General features: G+C 48.6%; 1 protein-coding gene and 1 long non-coding RNA gene across 9 annotated transcripts in view; one reads left to right on the forward strand and one right to left on the reverse strand.

Moving 5' to 3' along the window:
• The window catches only part of LOC135981808 (uncharacterized), a 71,484-nt gene that overhangs the window by 35,779 nt on the left and 16,696 nt on the right, over positions 1-19,009 (forward strand). For both annotated transcript variants that reach the window (XR_010598971.1, XR_010598972.1), the window contains exon 4: positions 11,980-12,096. This is a non-coding gene — a long non-coding RNA (uncharacterized LOC135981808). The remainder of the gene's footprint in view (positions 1-11,979; positions 12,097-19,009) is intronic.
• Positions 1,798-19,009, reverse strand: part of NCAPD2 (non-SMC condensin I complex subunit D2) — an 80,014-nt gene continuing 62,802 nt past the window's right edge. For 4 of the 7 annotated variants that reach the window (XM_065585930.1, XM_065585927.1, XM_065585920.1 and 1 more), the window contains 4 exons: positions 4,057-4,243; positions 3,638-3,779; positions 3,350-3,514; positions 1,798-1,939 (listed from right to left, as the gene is read on the reverse strand). In XM_065585930.1, coding sequence (XP_065442002.1) covers positions 1,857-1,939; positions 3,350-3,514; positions 3,638-3,779; positions 4,057-4,243 — 577 coding nt within the window. In that variant the 3' untranslated portion in view covers positions 1,798-1,856. Of the gene's footprint in view, positions 1,940-3,349; positions 3,515-3,637; positions 3,780-4,056; positions 4,244-18,610; positions 18,776-19,009 lie in introns of those variants that run through there. The other 3 variants (XR_010598930.1, XR_010598928.1, XM_065585935.1) reach the window with 2 other exon arrangements.

Raw genomic sequence — 19,009 nt, forward strand, 5'->3', positions numbered from 1 at the left:
TAGAAGCTTGTGATATTGCCTGTGGTTGTCAGGTGTGGATGGCAAAGATGTTTTATTGAGGGGAACAACAACAAAAACAACCCACAAAATTCTGTTTCAATTCAAAACAAATTGAATTTTTTTCAGCCTCATCTGGTGAGGAAGATGAAACACCAATCAGTACCTGTAGATCTGGTTCTATCTCCTCTCCCACAGACTCTGATGGAGCCAGTAGGTATTCCCTGGGAAAGATATGGTGGGACTCGTGGACAGCTCCGGGATGTCTACTGTAGAGATCCCTTGGGCCACAATACGGCCACTATGAAGAGTCAACCAGTTGAGGGGGACTGCATGGCATCGGATGGTGGACAGATCCCAGATCGAATTCACCTCTCACTGTGGAGGTGAAGGATTGCTTGGAGCCTCCGAGTCCTGTTAAGGCTGAGCTGTTGACCGGCAGAGCTGTTGGTACCTGTGGGTGAAGACTCCTGCCTAAAATCTGAAGGAGGGGAACACTCCTGTCCCCTGGAGGTAGCTTCCTCCTCTGGTGTCTCAATCTCGCTCAGGAGGATTGGACGTGAAGGAAAAGGAGATGGAGGATAAGATAGGGTGAAGATATCCTCTGGTTGGGTGCAAAATTTGGTTCACCCTGGAGTCAGAGACATTCCGGTTGTCCGGACCAATGGATCCGGCACATTCATGGCCATTGTGGACAGCAAATCTTTATGGTGATGGGCTGGTACCATCGAAGAGTCTACTAAGGAGCTCATAGATGGTGTCATTGATCCTTCGGCTAAGGAATCAGTGCAGATGTTGATATTGGCAGCTCCTCTCCCCTTCATCCCTTGCCCTCATGACAAGAGGCTTTAAGTGAACTTAAGTCTTTAGGACCCATGTGCAAGGACATACCGGACTTGGACAGAGTCGGGGAGGGATCCCTTTTCTTTGGAAGCAGATCCTCCTGCTTTTGTGTGCCCCTTATCATCTAGGGCTTCTGATGAGAGTAACTCCTTGGGCTTATCAGCTCTAGCTTCTATTCCTGAGTTTGGGCTTGAAGGAGCACTGCTTATCTGTTGAGGTTGATGTACCGTAGAGTGGAAGAGGGAGTCTCACTGGCCCAGTTCTGACTGAGGTCTCATAGCCTCCTCCATATGTTTTCTTAGCTGGAATTCTTGAGCCTTGCAGGTTCATGGGGGAAACAAGTGGCAAATGTTGCACTTAATGGAGATATGTGCCTCTCTCAGACAATAGAGACTGCACTGGTGCTCGTTACTCACACAGAAGCAGCAGGGACAGGAGAGACCGTTCTTAAGCCCTGGAACTCTGGGTATAGTCTTTGTCCACAGGGAGGGAAAAAGAAATTTAGTTATACTAACTATACTAAAATACTAAAAGCTATTTACAACATGTTTGCAGGTTTGTTAAGACAAAAAGAAAAACAGAGAAATCTGTGGACACAGAGTTCTGATTCAGGCCATGCAGTGGTAAAAAGGAACTGGAGAGGCATCAGCCCACATCACCTCTTATATCCTTGGGTTTGGAGCACAAGGAGAACAACTGCACAGGCACGGAACAACGGACACAGCTTGTTAGAAATCTCTGATCTCAGGCATATGGTGCACGTGTTCCCACATGTGGAATACAGATAGGGACGGCACTCTAAGAACAGCTGTATGTTCAGCAAGTTTAAGACAAGTGTACCATCTGCAATGTGATGTAAGACCCCAACGACTGAGCCCCTGTAAATCTCAGCTCTGCCATTTCCTCATTTGCATGGTCAAAAGGCTACATGGTTGGTTTAACACAGAAGTCAGAAGAGAAAATAAAACCAGTTTTATTTCTTATTAATAACTGAGACACATCTGTGAGATATTTTGTCACAGAGCACGGCAAGCAGAAGCTCGGGAAATGGGAGTCACCTTGCTTGGTGTTTCATCCTCTGTCAATTCGGCACAGAGTTCTAAGAGGGAGGAAGCAGAGTGTCAGTCACTGAGGAGACAGCATACCCATATACCCAGAATACCAGAGGACATAAGCAAGGGGGCCAAGGTTACTAGTAACCCAGAATATAATCTACAGCCCTCTGCAGCAAGGGGGTGTGGCCTTCTTCCCAGATGGACAGTCCCCTGGTGGCCAGAGCCAGGACACACATGCTCGCCTCACCGGAAGCAGAGGGGTGGGACAGGAACCTAAAGTATAAAAGGCAGGCCCCTCCAGCTCAGTTGGAGAGGAGCTGCTGCAGGAGAAGGACATCTCTCATCCGTTGCTAGAGCTCAGACCCGACAGCAACCGCTGCAGCGCCCGAGATCTAGAGAGAATGCCAGAGCAGTGTTTGGCTGTGTTGCTGACTGACAGCCGTCCAGCGTGTTGCGGCCGGATTTCCCTACTGACCCAATGGCGGATCACTCTGCCACTGTTAGGGCTCTGTGCTTGGATGCAGTGGAGTCGGTGGGCCTGTGTCTCCCAACCCCAGCCACCTCATCCCTGGGGTGGCAACCTCCCCACCATAGGCCAAGAGGCTTGTGTTTGTCAGCGGTCCACCCTGTTTAAGGGCCTGGGCCTATAGACTTTGCTGTCCCGTCCAGTCTGAGGGCTTGGGCATAGGGACTCATTATTGTTCTGCCCTGACCCCAGGCCAGAGCCTCCTGACTTTTCTGCCCTGCCCGAGGGCTTGGGCTTCTGGACTTTACTGCTCTGCCCTGCCTACAGGCCAGAGCCTCCTAACTGTGTTCTGCCCCACACTGCCTAAGGGCTGGGGCTTATAGACATTTCTGCTCTACCCCACTGAGTGACAGAGACCCCAGTGCTAATTCCCCCCTGAGGCCTTGTGGCAAAGGGGCATGGCCTCCCTCCCAGACAGCTGTGAATGCCTTACACCCCCAAGAGATAATGGGATCATTTGGGACTGGGAACCTAGGAGGAACATGCAAAGAAAGCCTGAGAGGAACTTTATTATTATTAGAGCTGAGTGAATAATTGATTTTTCAGTTCGGTGGCCTTAATGGAAAATCCATAAAAAATTCAGTTTGTTTTGAACTGAACAGAATTTTTTCTGTTTTTCTTGACTAAAACAAACAAAAAAAAAGTGGCCAGGATGAAGAAAGTATTGACATTTTTTAAGCGAAATATTTTGGAAGTGTCAATTCAAAGTATGCCAATATTTGACATTTCCGATTTTCCCTCCCAGCTGAAACTATTTGCCAAATTTGACCCAAATTCATAAATAGTTTCAGAGGTTCAAAAAAATGCCAGCTCTCATTACAACATGGGCCTTAGCAACGGCAGCAACAACCCGTAAGATCCCATTAAAGGGCAGTCCAGGCTTCTTCCCCCACACCTCATAGCCTTCTAGCATGCGCAGAGTCCTTACCATCCTCAGGGCAGTTCTCCTCATCACTAGAGAAGGTGATGGCAGGTTTCTGAGAGGAATGGCGCAGTGCGGCACCCCGGCAACACCTGGACACACGGGATTGAGGTGTGATGAAAGAAGGGTCTGCATCTCTGTTGGCTATGCTCATGGGGCGGCGGCAGGAGCCTGCAAGAGAAGCAGAGAGGCCATGCTTCCTGAAAGGGGTGAGAAACTCACAGCTACTCTGCCTGGATTGCAGGATAGGAGGAACAAAGAGGCTAGGACTGTGCAGCCTTAGAAAGAACATACCAGCTACTTGTCTCTTCTTTCCTGGTTCTAGCAGGGGAGTCTTGCCTCCCTCCTGGCATAGAGGCTCCTTGGGAACCTCTGTGGAATCCATACCATGGTTGTGGCAGGCATGGAGTTTCTGCTCCATCTCTTCAATCAGAGCCTGATACAGTGAGACAGAAGCTGATAAGTGGGGAGAGGGGAAGGGATTCCATGCTGCAGCCCAGATTCCCCCTGCACCTCCCAGCAAGCTCAGCAAACCCACCATGGGAGTTCCCTACATCTCAAGCTTTGTGATCCTTCATCATGGCATAGAAGCAGCTATATCTAGTCTTGCAGCTCATCATGGACAATCACCTTGATTTTGGCCAGTACTAGTCTGGGATAGCTTGGAAGCAGAAGTACTCTTCCAATCTCGGAATTAGTTATCAGATTCTCACCTTGGTCTCTGGTCGGGTGACCGACCTGCGGAGTCGGCCCAGTGCAGCTAGGAAACAGTTATAGACAGCCACGTCATGGAGCTTGTCAGCAAAACAATCAAAATTATCTTGCATCTTGCGGAGGCCTCGTTCAGAGAGAGGAAGCAAAGTGAGACAATGAGAAAGGTCTCGATACTGACGCTCTGTTCTGGGGAAAACAAAGATTGTGTTCAGCTTCAGAGTGAAGGAGCATATACTAAGCAAGTTGCTCTAACGGGTGCAATCTTATAAAATCAGTTTAACTGAATGTATAGGATTCATAGAATTTAAGGGCAGAAGGAACAATTAGATCATCTAGCCCAGTGGTTTTCAACCTGTGGTCTGCACACCCCTAGGAGTCCACAGGCTTTGTCTAAGATTTCCAAAGAGGTGTGCTCCTCCACTTGAAATTTTTTTAAGGGTCTGAAAATGAAAAAAGATTGAAAACCACAGATTTAGTCTGACCTGTATACCACAGCCTATTAAGTTTCACCTAGTTATTAATGTTGAGCCCAATAGCATGTGTTTGACTAAAGGCATCCAGTCTTGATCTGAAGATATCAGAAATGGAGAACAGAATGGTTACTTATCCTACAATAACTGTGGTTTGAGATGTTGTAGTCAATGTGGATACCTCATGCACCTGAGCTCACAATCTTTTCTAAGTAGCAGTGTCAGTCAGAGCTGTGGATGCATCCGAAGTGGGTAGCTTCTTCCCTTGTGCAGAGTGTGATTTTGGGAAGAATGCGGATAAGCTAATTAATTTCCACTTAAACCAAACTACTTTGGGAATTAATCTCATAGGAGGTCTGAGTACTTTCTTGTCCTTGTAAAAGTAGGTATATATAGGAGTTTAGATATATACACATAGACTTTAAGGTCAGAAGGGACCATTATGATTATCTAGTCTGACCTCCTGCACAACGCAGCCCACAGAATCTCACCCACTCACTCCTGTAACAAACCCCTAACCTATGTCTGAGTTACTGAAGTCCTCAAATCGTGGTATAAAGACCTCAAGGTGCAGAGAATCCTCCAGCAAGTGACCCGTGCCCCACGCTGCAGAGGAAGGCGAAAAACCTCCAGGGCCTCTGCCAATCAGCCCTGGAGGAAAATTCCTTCCCAACCCCAAATATGGCGATCAGTTAAACCCTGAGCATGTGGGCAAGACTCACCAACCAGCACCCAGGAAAGAATTCTATGTAGTAACTCAGATCCCACCCCATCTAACATCCCATCACAGACCATTGGGCATATTTACCTGCTAATAATCAAAGATCAATTAATTGCCAAAATTAGGCTATCCCATCATACCATCCCCTCCATAAACTTATCAAGCTTAGTCTTGAAGCCAGATAGGTCTTCTGCCCCCACTACTCCCCTTGGAAGGCTGTTCCAGAACTTCACTCCTCTAATGGTTAGAAACCTTCATGTAATTTCAAGTCTAAACTTCCTAATGTCCAGTTTATATCCATTTGTTCTTGTGTCCACATTGGTACTAAGCTTAAATAATTCCTCTCCCTCCCTGATATTTATCCCTCTGATATATTTATAAAGAGCAATCATATCTCCCCTCAGCCTTCTTTTGGTTAGGCTAAACAAGCCAAGCTCTTTGAGTCTCCTTTCATAAGACAGGTTTTCCATTCCTCGGATCATCCTAGTAGCCCTTCTCTGTACCTGTTCCAGTTTGAATTCATCCTTATATGAGTGCCTGAGAGCACATTCGCTTTTGGCCAAGGTGATGGCCACCAAAAAGACCATAGTGTGGGTGATATGGTGGATGCAGCACTGAGTGGGGTTCAAAGATAAAGTTTTCATATAGTGCCCTAGGAGGATGATATTGAGGTCTCATGAATTTCAACAGGAGTTTGAATTTGTGGGTGATTCTTCCCCAGACAATAATGTGCGTGTTATTTCAGCTTCATCCCCCTCTGATAATGCTATCCGATTCCATTACAACTTTGAAATTGCTTTCAGTAGCTTTGGCAGAAGCCACTCATCTGCTTTTCAACATTTTAGAAAGTTAGAGACACAAGACTGGAGAGGTAATAGTGACGGTGGCCCCCATAAGGGTTTATGGAATATGCTTATGATTGTATAGGATTGTACTGGAATATGTTTTAGGCTACATATGCCATGTAATAGATCTATGAAGAGGTTATGATCTTCTGAATGTATTCATCCTATTTGTATGTATGTATCATTTTTGTATTCAAAGTTATGAATATTGTCTGTGTACTGGCTTGATTTTAACTAGCCTAGTAGAGCATTTGGTCAGCTTCTTGAGAAAAGTGCACATTAAGTGCCAAATCAAAAACCACTTAAGCCAACAATGAACTTAAGATGCCAATCCACATCTGAGCCTTCCCAGGAGTGTGGCTTGGCTGGTAAAAACTGAGTCATGCATGAACATGTGGCTTGCCCATGTGACTCCAAAACTCCATCTTGAAGCTGGACTTTGCATAGGAGAGTGGAGGAGGTCTCCAACCTCAAGAGAAAGTCTATTTAAGCCTGTGGGAGACCCCTCCATTTTGTCTTCAGCTGGCTAAAGGGATAGCCTCTCCACCCCCAAGGATACCTGAAAGAAACTGGAACAAAGGACAGTAACTACTGGGCGTGTGAGTGATTGCTGGACCCAGACTAGAAAGCAACTAGTCTGTAAAAGGAAGCTTACTGGAATTCCTCTAAGGGTGAAGTTCTTGTCTGTACTGTTTTCTTACGGTATTAAGCTTAGATTTGCGTGTTTTATTTTATTTTACTTGGTAATTCACTTTGTTCTGTCTGCCACTACTTGGAACCACTTAAATCCTACTTTCTGTATTTAATAAAATAACTTTTTACTTCTTAATTAATCCACAGTATGTATTAATACCTGGAGGGGGCAAACAGCTGGGCATCTCTCTCTATCAGTGTTACAGAGGGTGAACAATTTATGGAGTTTACCCTGTATGAGCTTTATACAGGGTAAAACGGATTTATTTGGGGTTTGGACCCCATGGGGAGTTGGACATCTGAGTGTTAAAGATAGGAACACTTCTGTAAGTTGTTTTCAGTTAGGCCTACAGCTGTTAGGGGACATGGTTCAGACTCTGGGTCTGGGTTTGCAGCAGGCTAGCGGGTCTGGCTCAAACCAGGCAGGGCACTGAAGTCCTAAGCTGCCAGGGCAGGAAAGCAGGGGCAGAAGTAGTCTTGGCACATCAGTTGGCAGCCCCAAGGGCGTTTCTATGATTCAACCCGTCATAGTAATATTTTAATCAGACCAACTTCTCTTTTTTGGGTTTCTTGATGATCTCCAGGTAGGTTTTCTGGATTTTGTTTTTCCTTCCAGGGTGTGGGAGCATCTGATTACTTTTTTGAGGTGGACCCTTCTGGAATATCTTAGAAAATTGTTGCCCCCCCCCCTCAGCTTCTCTGAATAAGAGTGGCAATTATCAAGCAGCAATGTTGAGATATCAATTTCACCTTTTGGAAAAGATTTCATTTTTCATCAAAAATCTTCCAGAGAATTGATGGAAATTAATTAGTGTCCTCAACAGAAAAAGTCAGAATGCTGCAATACATGCACTTAGAGTGCCTTCTGATATTTCAGACATTGCTTCCAGATTGATTGCTTCCTCAATACCTCTCTATAGGTGTGCATGGTTAAGATCTTTGTTGTTACCTATAGAGACAGTCTAGAATACAAAACCTTCCTTTTGAAGGGGATGGTCTCTTCAGTGCTAAACCTGATGAAGTTTTAGAAAAAATGGAAGACAAGGTCTTCTACTAGATCTTAGTCTGCTACAATCTTTTAGCAGGAAATCTGCTCCTATGTTCAGATACCACATTTATTGCACCGCAACACTCTTCTGACAACAAAAATTACTACACGACCCCAGGAGGGGAGACTGAAGCATGAGCCCACCCAAGCTCTGCCACCCTGGGTGGGGGTGCAAAGTCGAAGCCCAAGGGCTTCAGCCCCAGGCAGGGGGCCTGTAACCTAAGCCCCACAACCCAGGGTGGAAGCACTCAGGCTTTGGCTGCAGCCCCAGGTGGTGGGGCTCAGGCTTCGGCCCCAGCAATTCTAAGCCAGCCCTGGCGACCCCATTAAAATGGGGTTGTGACGAAGTGGGACTGTTCTTAATGTTTCCTCTGAATACTGTAGGGGTGCCTCAGTTTCCCCTATGCATTTCTTAAGTCACTGGGTGATGGGATAAGGGGGTGTGATTGTTGCAGAGCAAAGGACCAGTGCACATAAATGGCCGACACACTGTCTCCTGGCAACTAATGGCCTGGGCCCTTCCCCCTGCAAGGAGATAGCTAAAGGTGTTGGAGAACAAAGGAATCAGGTGACCTCCTGGCCCGGGAAAGGGACAAAGCCCAGAGGAGGAGGGGCTGGAGGGTGAGTCAGTTTGGAGCTAGCTGGGGACGAGGAGTGAAGTGTAGACGAGGGTGTCTGGCTCACTGCCCCCCAAAATGGACGCGGCTGAGGGGTCTTATTCTCTGTACCTACAAGCTCTGTTTTAGACCGTGTTCCTGTCATCTAATAAATCTCTGTTTTACTGGCTGGCTAAGAGTCACGTCTGACTGCAAAGTTGGGGTGCAGGACCCTCTGGCTTCCCCAGGACCCCGCCTGGGCAGACTCACTGTGGGAAACACACGGAGGGGCAGAGGATGCTGACTGCTCCAAGGTCAGACCCAGGAAGTTGAAGCCATGTGAGCTTCTTGCCCTGAAGACAGTCTGCTCACAGAGAGGAGACTTCACCAGAGTCCAGACTGGCTTTGTAGGGAGCAGTTCCAGAGCATCGCCCGGGGACTCTGTGACAGGGATAGTGACCCACTTTGGGGTCCCAACCCACAGTTTGAGAACCACTGCCATAGGCAGTACTGTCCACCCTGTTGCTCTTCTGACCCAAAAAGACAAATACCAGTAGCAGCAACAATCCTCTCCTCAATCTCAATAGAGGAAGCCTTCAAACCTCAGATAAGAACAAAAAGAGTTCTTCAGCTAAGTCTTCATTGCCTAATGTCAGACCACAGGTTTGACAGGAAAATTGAGGGCTGCAAAACAATCGGAGTTCTACCCATATTTTTGGAGACTGCCTGTCATTTCTACAATGTATGGAAGATTATCACCTTGGACAGATGGGTCTTGGACACAAAAGGATTTGAACTGGATAGTTAAACCTTCCCTTCCTCCACACAACCCCCCATTCAACTCCCTTTTCTGTACTAAGGACAGAAATACAGACTCTACTACAAGCAACAACGACAATTAAAAAAAGAAAAAGACAATTACCTTTTCCGTAACTGGTGTTCTTCAAGATGTGTTGCTCATGTCCATTCCACAATAGGTGTGTGTGCTCGCCACGTGCACTGGCGCCGGAAGTTTTTCTTCTAGCAGTACCTGTAGGGGAGCGCCCCTAGCAACTCCTGGAGTGGCACCTCTATGGCGGGGTATAAGGGATTCTGCGCACCCCCCCCCCCATCCTCAGTTCCTTTTTACCAGACAACTCCAACAGAGGGGAAGGAGGGTGAGATGTGGAATGGACACGAGCAACTCATCTTGAAGAACACCAGTTACGGAAAAGGTAACTGCCTTTTCTTCTTCGAGTGATTGCTCATGGGCATTCCGCAATAGGTGATTCCAAGCTATATCTGTTGGAGGTGGGTAGGAGTTCACAAATTCTCGGGACAGAGCACAGCCCTGCTGAACCTGGCATCCTCCCTAGTCTGGGTGATGATCACATAATGCAAGGTGAACCTGTGGACCAATGACCATGTGGCAGCCCTACAAATGTTCTGAATGGGGATATAGGCTAAAAAGGCAGCCAATGAGGCTTGAACCCTAGTCAAGTGTGCCCTCACAATCGGCAGCGGGGGGACTCCCGCCAGGTCGTAACAGGTACGAATACACGAGGTAATCCAGTTGGAGAGCTGCTGAGTGGAGATCAGCTGACCTCTCATGCGTTTGGCCGAGGCAATGAACAGCTGCGAGGACTTCCTGAATGGCTTTGTATGGTAAAAGGCCAGAGCCCATCTCACATCCAGCATGTGGAGGCGGCGCTCCTCACTGGATGCATGGGGTTTGGGACGGAGCACCTGCAGGAAGATGTCCTGACCCATGTTGTAGGTGGAGACCACCTTGGGGAGGAATGAAGGATGCAGTTGGAGCTGGACCTTATCCTTATGGAACACCATGTACGGGGGTTCAGAGGTCAGGACCCTGAGCTCCCAGACCCATCTAGCTGATGTGATTGCCACCAGGAAGGCTATCTTCCACGAGAGGTGCGACCAGGAGCATGTAGCTAACGGCGCAAATGGGGCACCCGGCAACCGGGTGACCCATCAACTGGGCCAGCACCAAGTTCAGGTCCCACTGCGGGACTGGGGGCCTAACGTACGGGAAGAGACAATCCAATCCCTTAAGGAATCAGCCAGTCATAGCATGGAAGAATACTGTGTGTCCCTGCACCGGCAGGTGGAAGGCCAATATGGCCGCCAAGTGCACCTTGGCGGACAAGGGCGCTAGGCCTTGGGCTCTAAGGTGAAGGAGGTAGTCTAAAATGAGTTGGATCGGAGCAGCCATGGGGCAAAACACCCCGATCAGCTGCCCACCAGGAAAACCAAGACCACTTTGCCAGGTAGGCCCGACGTGTGGAGGGCCATCTGCTTTCCAGGAGGATGAGCTGAACCTCTTCCGAGCACGTCCTCTCCTCCCGGCCTAACCATTGAGCAGCCAGCTGTGAGGTGGAGTGCCGCTAGGTTGGGGTGGAGGAAGCGGCCCTGTTCCTGGGAGAGCAGGTCTAGGCAGGATGGCAACGGCCACAGTGGGGCGACAGCCAGACTCGTGAGAGTCCTGTACCAATGTTGCCTGGGCCATGCTGGGACAGTCAGGAGGACCCGGACCCTGTCCATTTTTATCTTCCCCAAAACCTTGCCGATCAACGGGATCTGGGGGAAGGCATAGAGAAGCTGGCCCGACCACAATAGGAGGAAGGCACTGGAGATGGCGCCTGCACCCCAGTCCCTCCTGGAGCAGAAGCGGGGACACTGGCGGTTCTGCCGTGTCATGAACAGGTCCACCTGGGGAGTGCTCCACTTTTGGAAAATCCTGTGCACCACCTCTGAGCGTAGTGACCACTCGTGCTGGGAGGAGAAGTCTCAGCTCAGGCGATCCGCCCGCGGGTTCCGGGCGCCCGGTAAATGGTGAGCTTCCAGGCAAAAATCGTGAGCTATACAGAAGTCCCACAGCCTGAGGGCTTCCTGGCAGAGGAGCGGGGCCCCATCTTGCCTGTTGATGTAAAACATCAAAGCAGTGTTGTCCATGAGAACCCTGACCACTCTGCCCTCCAGGTACAAGCAGAAGGCTGCTCATGCCAGACGGACCGCCCTGAGCTCCTTGACGTTTATATGCAGGGCAAGGTCCTGAGTGGACCACAGACCTTGGGTCTGAACATTCCCCACGCAGGCTCCCCACCCCAGGTCCGACGCATCAGACAACAGCTCCACTGATGGGGGCTTGCCCCTGAACGGGACCCTGTGGAGCATGTTCCCCGGGAAGGACCACCATTGTAAGGAGGTGATCACCGGTTCGGGCACAGTGAGGACTTTGTCCATCCTGTCTCTGGATTGGGAGAACACCGAGGCCAACCAGAGCTGGAGGGGCCTCATCCTGAGTCTGGCGTGGTGAACCACATGTGCGCGGCGAACCACATGTGCGCATGCTGACATGTGACCCAGGAGCTCGAGGTACGCTCTGGCTGTGGTCACAGGGAACCTTGTGACTGTACCAATGTGCTCCCTTAGGGTCTCAAACTTGTCCGGTAGGAGGGAGGCCCTGGCCAATATCGCGTCCAGGACTGCCCCAATAAACTCTATGCGCTGCACTGGGACTAACGTGGACTTGGTGTCATTTACCAACAGGCCCAGAGTGGTGCATGTGGACAGGAGTGCCACGTGATTCTGAACCTGCGACCTGGAGCGGCCCTTGACCAGCCAGTCATTGAGATAGAGGAAGATCTGGACCCCGTGACGTCTGAGGTAGGCCACTACCACAGACATGCACTTTGTGAATATCCTGGGAACAGTGGACAGGCCAAACGGGAGGACTGTAATTTGGTGGTGTTCCTGCCCAACTGTGAAACAGGGGAAATGTCTGTGCCCCTCAAAAATATGAATGTGGAACTACTCATCCTGCAGATCAAAGGCAGTATACCAATCCCCGGGTTCCAGGGAGGGGGGTGATAGTCTGTCTGGCCTCCATGTGAAACTTGAGCTTTATCATGTACTGGTTCAGGCCTCGCAGGTCCAGGATGGGCCTGAGCCCCCCTTTGGCCTTCAGGATAAGTAAGTAGCGGGAGTAGAAATCCTTGTGTCTGAACTTCACTAGTACCACTTCCACCGCTCCTAAGCCAAGGAGCCGCTCCACCTCCTGCTTGAGCAGGGCCTCCTGAGAGGGGTCCCCCAGGAGGGACGGGGAGTGGGAGGGCGGGGTAGAGGTAAACTGGAAGGTGTAGCCCTGGGAGACAGTGTTGAGGACCCATCGGTCCGAGGTCGGCCGAGACCACTCCAGGAAAAAAAGCACATAACCAGTTGGAGAATATTTAGCGTTGGTGGCCTGGGTGGGAGCCTGCTGCGGCTTAAAACTTGGTCCTGGCCAGAGCCGGGACATAGAGGCCAAGAGTCTTAAGCGTTGTGCAGGAATCTTTCAGGCCGTGCAATTTCACGTCCGTCTGTTCCGCAAACAGGGCCTTGCCATCGAATGGAAGGTCCTGTAAGGAGTTCTGCGCCTTGCTGGACAGCCCAGACAGCAGGAGCCACGACGCCCTCCTCATGGACACCGCAGAGGCCATAGACCTTGCAGCCGTATCCGCGGCATCTGACGCTGCCTGAAGGGCTGCCCTGGCAGCCGCTGTACCCTCCTCCAGAGCCTTGAACTCCTTTTTGTCACGCTCTTGGAGGGAGTCTTCAAATTTGGGCGGAAAGCCCAACAAATTGAACTTGTATCCCCCCAGGAGGGCTTAGTGGTTCGCCACCCTTAACTGGAAACTCTAGGACAAATAAACCTTTCTCCCAAATAGATCAAGTCTCCTTGAGGCTTTATTCTTAAGAGTAGGGGCTGGTTGGCCCTGCCTCTCCCTGTGGTTGACCAACTCAACCACCAGGGAGTTGGGGGCAGGGTGGGTATACAGGTATTCATGCCCCTTGGCAGGCATGAAGTACTTCTGTTCCACCCTCTTAGAGATGGGGAGCAAGAAAGCCGGGGTTTGCCACAAGGCATTCAAAATCTTTGCCACCCCTTCATAGAGTGGGAGGGCCACCCTACGTGGTGCCGAGGCCGAAAGGACGTTGAAGAGGGAGTCCGCGGGTTCCTCCATCTCCTCGGCTTGAAGGTTAAGGCTTGATGCCACCCTTTTCAACAGTTCCTGGTGGGCTTTAGAGTCGTCCTGCAGGACAGGCGGAGGAGGGGCTCTAATCACATCTAAGAATGAGGAGGATGGGGGTGCAGTACTCTGCATAACCACCGGTGACACAAGACCCACCACTTGATCCCCCTCTGGGCGCAGAACTGGTGATGAAAGCCCCACCGACTCCTTCCTGGGAGGCTGAGATAAGGAGACCGACGGTCTCTCCGAGGCTCCGGCCACCGAGTGAGCCACCACCGGGAGCCCCATTGGTACCACGGTGCCAGCCAAGGAGCCAGGTGCCACTGCACCTACTGTGGCACCTGCTGTGGCACCGGCAGAGCAGGCTGTTCAGCCTGACTAGCCTGTCCCATTGACTAATGGCTGCGAAAGGAGGCTGGGCTGGCATACAACCTGCCGCTATCCTGGGACCAGGAGGAGTGGTGTTGTCAAGAACAGTGCTAACCACAAGACCATGATCCCGGTGTGGAGGAGCGGGAGTGCTGCCGGTATCAGCTGCTCTGCGATAGGCTCTGACGGGCGGATCCGCAACGGCAAGGTGACGGCGATCGATGCCTGGAACTGTGGGAGCGGTGCCGCAGCGGGGACCTCGAGCGAGACGAATTACGGGAATGGCGTCAATGCCCGTACCCCGACGGGCTACGGTAGCCTCGGAGACAAGGACTCCCAGTGCTGTCTGTCCCGGTCTCGACGGGGCATGCTCTCCTCGTGAGGTCTACGGTCCCTTGAGGCAGAGCAGTGCTTGGAACCCCTGCCAGTCAGTACCCAGCCAGACAACATGGTGGGGGTCGACGGGGACCGGCACGGACTGCGCACAGGGCGGTCGCTGAATGGCATTGGGAACATTCTCTAGACCGTGAACCGTACCAACCAGGCAGCGACTGTCGGGATCCAAGCGGTGGCTTGCCTCTGGACCGGGGAGCCAACAGTGGCGGTGCCCCTAGTACTGGCAGAGACATAACATCCTGGGCCGCTTGCAGAGCCTCCAGGCATCAACATCCGGGGAGTTTGGCGCAGAGTGGGCCGGGCTACTCCACTCAACCTGAGTTGGAGGCCAGGAGGCTGATAGAGACCGAGAACTGCCCAACGTAGGTCTAGTCTGTCCCTGGGTCTTACTCCGGTGTTTCGGTGGAGAAGACCTCTTAGCTTTCTTGGAGCATCCTGCGGATGGGGAGCAGTGCTGGCTGGTGGAAGGCACCGAAGGGTCACCGCGCACCGACGCCGCGGTGCTTGGTGTCGACTTGGAACAGCACAGTCAGGGTCAAGGCCGACTCCATCAAAATGGCTCAGAGCCAAACGTCCCATTCCTTCTTGGTCCGAGGCTTGAAGGATCTGCAAATATTGCAGCGATTGCTGAGATGGGTTTCCCCTAGACAGCGTAAACAGTCCGCGTGCAGATCACTCACGGGCATCGGCCGCTTGCAAGTGTCACACGACTTAAAGCCCGGGGCATACCCCGACCCGGGCACACTAAACTAAGTCTAAACTAGACTACTTTAACTATTGGTACTAACTATGAACTAACAGAGTCCAAGAGGGAAGCTGCAGCCAAGCTGGAGCAGAGCAGTTCTTTCACACCTTCACTGGTGGCAAGAAGAAACTGAGGGTGGGGGAGCGTGCAGCATAGAGGCGCCACTCCAGGGGTTGCTAGGGGTGCTCCCCTACGGGTACTGCTGGGGAAAAACTTCCGGCACCGGTGCACATGGCGAGCAAGCACACCTACTGTGGAATACGCACAAGCAATCACTCAAATAAGAAGTTCCATTAAGTTTCAACATGGGATTTTCCTCATTTTCTTATCCCAAAGGACAGATGTCAGACTGATTTTAGATCTCAGGAATCCAAACAGATATCTGAAAGTTCTAATTCAGAATGCTAATTCTCATATCACTTATCCCCTCCCTTTCTACTTTGGACGGATTTGCTGCTCTCGATCTCAAGGATGCTTACTCCCATATTTGTACAATACCATCTCAATGCAAATATCTTCATTTCACCCTTGGTCAGGACTATTTTCAATACAAGCCTTTCCCGCGGTGCTCAGAATTTTTACCAAATGCCGTTCTGCGGTAGCAACATATCTGAGCAGATTTTGTTTTGTTTTCTTCCCATATTTAGACGATTGGCTCCTAAAGGCTTCTTCTGAAGAGGAAACGAGAAACACCATTCAGTTCACTTGTTCTCTGTTCAAGAATTTGAGCCTTCTAATAAACAAGAAGTCTCTACTGTCACCATCTCAGAGAATCTCCTTCACTGGTGTAATTATTAAGTTGCACTCCAGCATTCAGAGATTACTTCCAAAACCCTCTCAAAGTGGGTCATGACCCCATTTTAATGGGGTGACTTTACTAGGTCTCAACATATGTGACTAAGAATGAGGCCACTTCAAACACTGGATATCAGTGAATCGCAAACTCAGTATGGGTGGTGTGTTCAAGATATTCAAATATTGGAGTGATGATTCTCTTTAACATGGTGGCTGAGATCAGAGAATGTTCTCAAAGGAGGTTTCATCCTCCTACTGTAATAGTTATATCAGATGTGACCTCCAACCGACTCTGGAAACATTGCAGCAATTTATTAATTCGAGGCCTGTGGAATCACCAAGAATCCCATTTGCACATAAATGTGTTAAAACAACTGAGGGCCATCTGTCTAGCTCTCAAGTTGTTCCTCCAAGTAAAGAATTCAGTTGTTCAAGTTGCCACGGACAATAGAATCATAGAATATCAGGGTTGGAAGGGACCTCAGGAGGTTAACCCCCTGCTCAAAGAAGGACTGATCCCCAGACTGATTTTTGTCCCAGATCCCTAAATGGCCCGAAGGATTGAACTCACAACCCTGGGTTTAGCAGGCCAATGCTCAAACCACTGAGCTATCCCTCCCCCGGGATATATGTCAGCAATGTATTATGTGACGGAGCTCGTTTATCTTAACTTTGCAAGAAGGCGATAATACTATGGGACTGGTGTATTCTACACAGCATTTATTAGTGAGAGATCACAACAAGATTGTTGATTGGCTGAGCAGAGATTCCATGCAACTGCATGAATGGTCACTGAAGGATTCAGTGATTCAGATTATTTTCAACCTTTTGGACTGCTGAAATATCAGTCTTTTTATCACCAGATTAGATACCAAATGTCCTTGTCTTTGTTCAAGTGTGGGCTCAGTCAGTCAGTTTGTAACTGAGTTTTTGTAGCAACCTTGTTGATCCCAGGATATTAGGAAGGTGGATGAGGTATTATCTTTTATTGGACCAACTTCTAACGACAAGACCTCACCCCAGATTTCTTTAATTTCTGACTTTCCATGTTCATATTTTAACCTACCAGTCTTCTTTCCTAGACCCCATACTTAAAGGTGAATCCAAATTGCATGCTTTTGATGTAATGCGAGTTTTATCCTAGTTTCTGGACAGGACTAAGACTTCAGGGACTTCCCAAATTGTTTATTTCCTATGCTGGACACTACACAAAGGTCAAACTGTTTCTGCCCAGTCGTTTTCTAGATGATTTAGACAGCATATAGTGAAGAGTTATAAGATTTCTTCCCACTCTCCCCTTGCTGGTCTTTAGGGCTCACTCTACAAATTCAGTTGCTGCAGCATGTGCTCAGCATTTTCCTCTTATTGAAAATATGTAACGCTGCTACTTGTGGTTCAATTCACACTTTCATTAAACATGACAGCCAGAGCTGTTGCTTAGTTTGACAGAGTTGTACTTCAATCCTTGTTTAATTAGGACTCAATATCCCTCCATCCATTCTTGAATGCCAAACTATCCCAAGAGTGGGAATATGCAGAGGACACTCAAAGGTTACATACATGTAACCAGATTTCTTTGAGATGGACTCTGTCTAATCACACTCCCTTGTCCACCTTGGGAATGGAGGTTGTTCATAAGTCTGAAATGTTCAGAACTCTGTACAAAACATTGGTTAAGTCAATGTTTAGTTGTAAACCTTTGAAAGATTACAGCTTTGAAACTTTACTACTATGCTGCTTTTAACCATCTTAATTTAAATGAAACAAGCACAGAAACAGTTTCCTTAGTCATTTTTTAAAAACTTTTCCTTTATTTCTTTAGTACTTTACGTTTAACACAGTACTGGACTGTATTTGTTTCCCTCCCCACTGCCGCCTTATTGTGTACTTACAGTTCCAAATCAGGTGTGTGGTTGATTGGTCAGTTTGTAACTCTGGTGTTTGTAACTGAGGTTATACTGTAATACTATTAAAACTCTGCTCGAATGTTGAGGGGAAGGGTAGGAGAATCATGTGAGTACTCTAATAGACATTGCTACCAGAAAGTTCCATCATCCAAAATGGCACCAAGAGGCACATCCCAAGAGATGAATACACAGAGTGCATCTCGAAGAACTCCTGTTACATATAGGTAACCTTCATTTCTTCTTCAGGAGTCCTCTGCATATTCCCACAGCAGCAGGCGGATGTGGACCTCTATGGATCCAAGAGATCCAGAGTTATGAACAAAGTGTCCTAATACTTCTACTTACTAGATAGCGAGGATTTTAGAATAAGTTTTAGAGCAGCTTAAAATATTTACTGGAAAGAATGACAGATCTGAAGATGAAGCAGCATAGTTTTAAAAGACATGCATTGTGCTCTGCACTCTTCTCAGCAGAGCTGGTACCAGGGGGTTTGAAGCATGGATAGTGAATACTATGATATTACAAGTAGAAGATACTGATGCCATAGAAGACATCACTAAAACAGATTGCTGTAGTAACACAAAATCTATGAAAGTTGTCAATACAGCTAGTGGCTGTCTGGATGATATCAGCACCAATGAAGTCAATATCATTGAGATTGTGCTGGCAGAGACCTGGGGTAAGTCTTTTCCCACAGGGCCACGACCAGAATCAATATTGATGCTCAGGGACCTACTGCAAAATTTTGATGCACCCTTAATGTCAGATGGCCTGGAATTTTTACGAGCCTGAACAGCAGGACTGGAGATGGTGATCTGTGCAGCTTGTCCATGTGATATTTAAGCTCCCATATGAGGTCTGACCTAAGGCTTGTCATGCAAGCTTGACAATAAGGACGATGAAGCTGCAGGGACTGACCTTGAGGTTCCTCGATCTTTAGATGCATCCAATGGTGAGAAGCCAGGATCAGAGTCAGTATGAATGGACTATTCATTCAATTAGAGGTGCCATGAGGCAGGACTCCTTAGCCCACTATATTCTTTTTGAAAATGACCAACAGGTGTCAACATGGTCAGGGATGTGATCCTCCCCTAGGCAAAATAAGCACCAGGTGTGCCCATCTTTTAACATGATGGGAAACAAAACAAAAAAAAAGTTTTGATTTGTGATCTGTTATTATTACAGGAGAAGCAAAAACCAAAACCTGAATAACAAAATAAAATTATCCAAACTAGGAAGAAAATTAACAGAAATACTAACACTACATTAAACTGCACTGCTAACTATCACTAACCACTTTAAAATATTTTACAAATAATGCACAGTGATGAATAAGAGTGAGAATACGCTGACTC

Source organism: Chrysemys picta, chromosome 1 (assembly GCF_011386835.1).
Source record: "Chrysemys picta bellii isolate R12L10 chromosome 1, ASM1138683v2, whole genome shotgun sequence".
NCBI lineage: Eukaryota > Metazoa > Chordata > Testudines > Emydidae > Chrysemys > Chrysemys picta.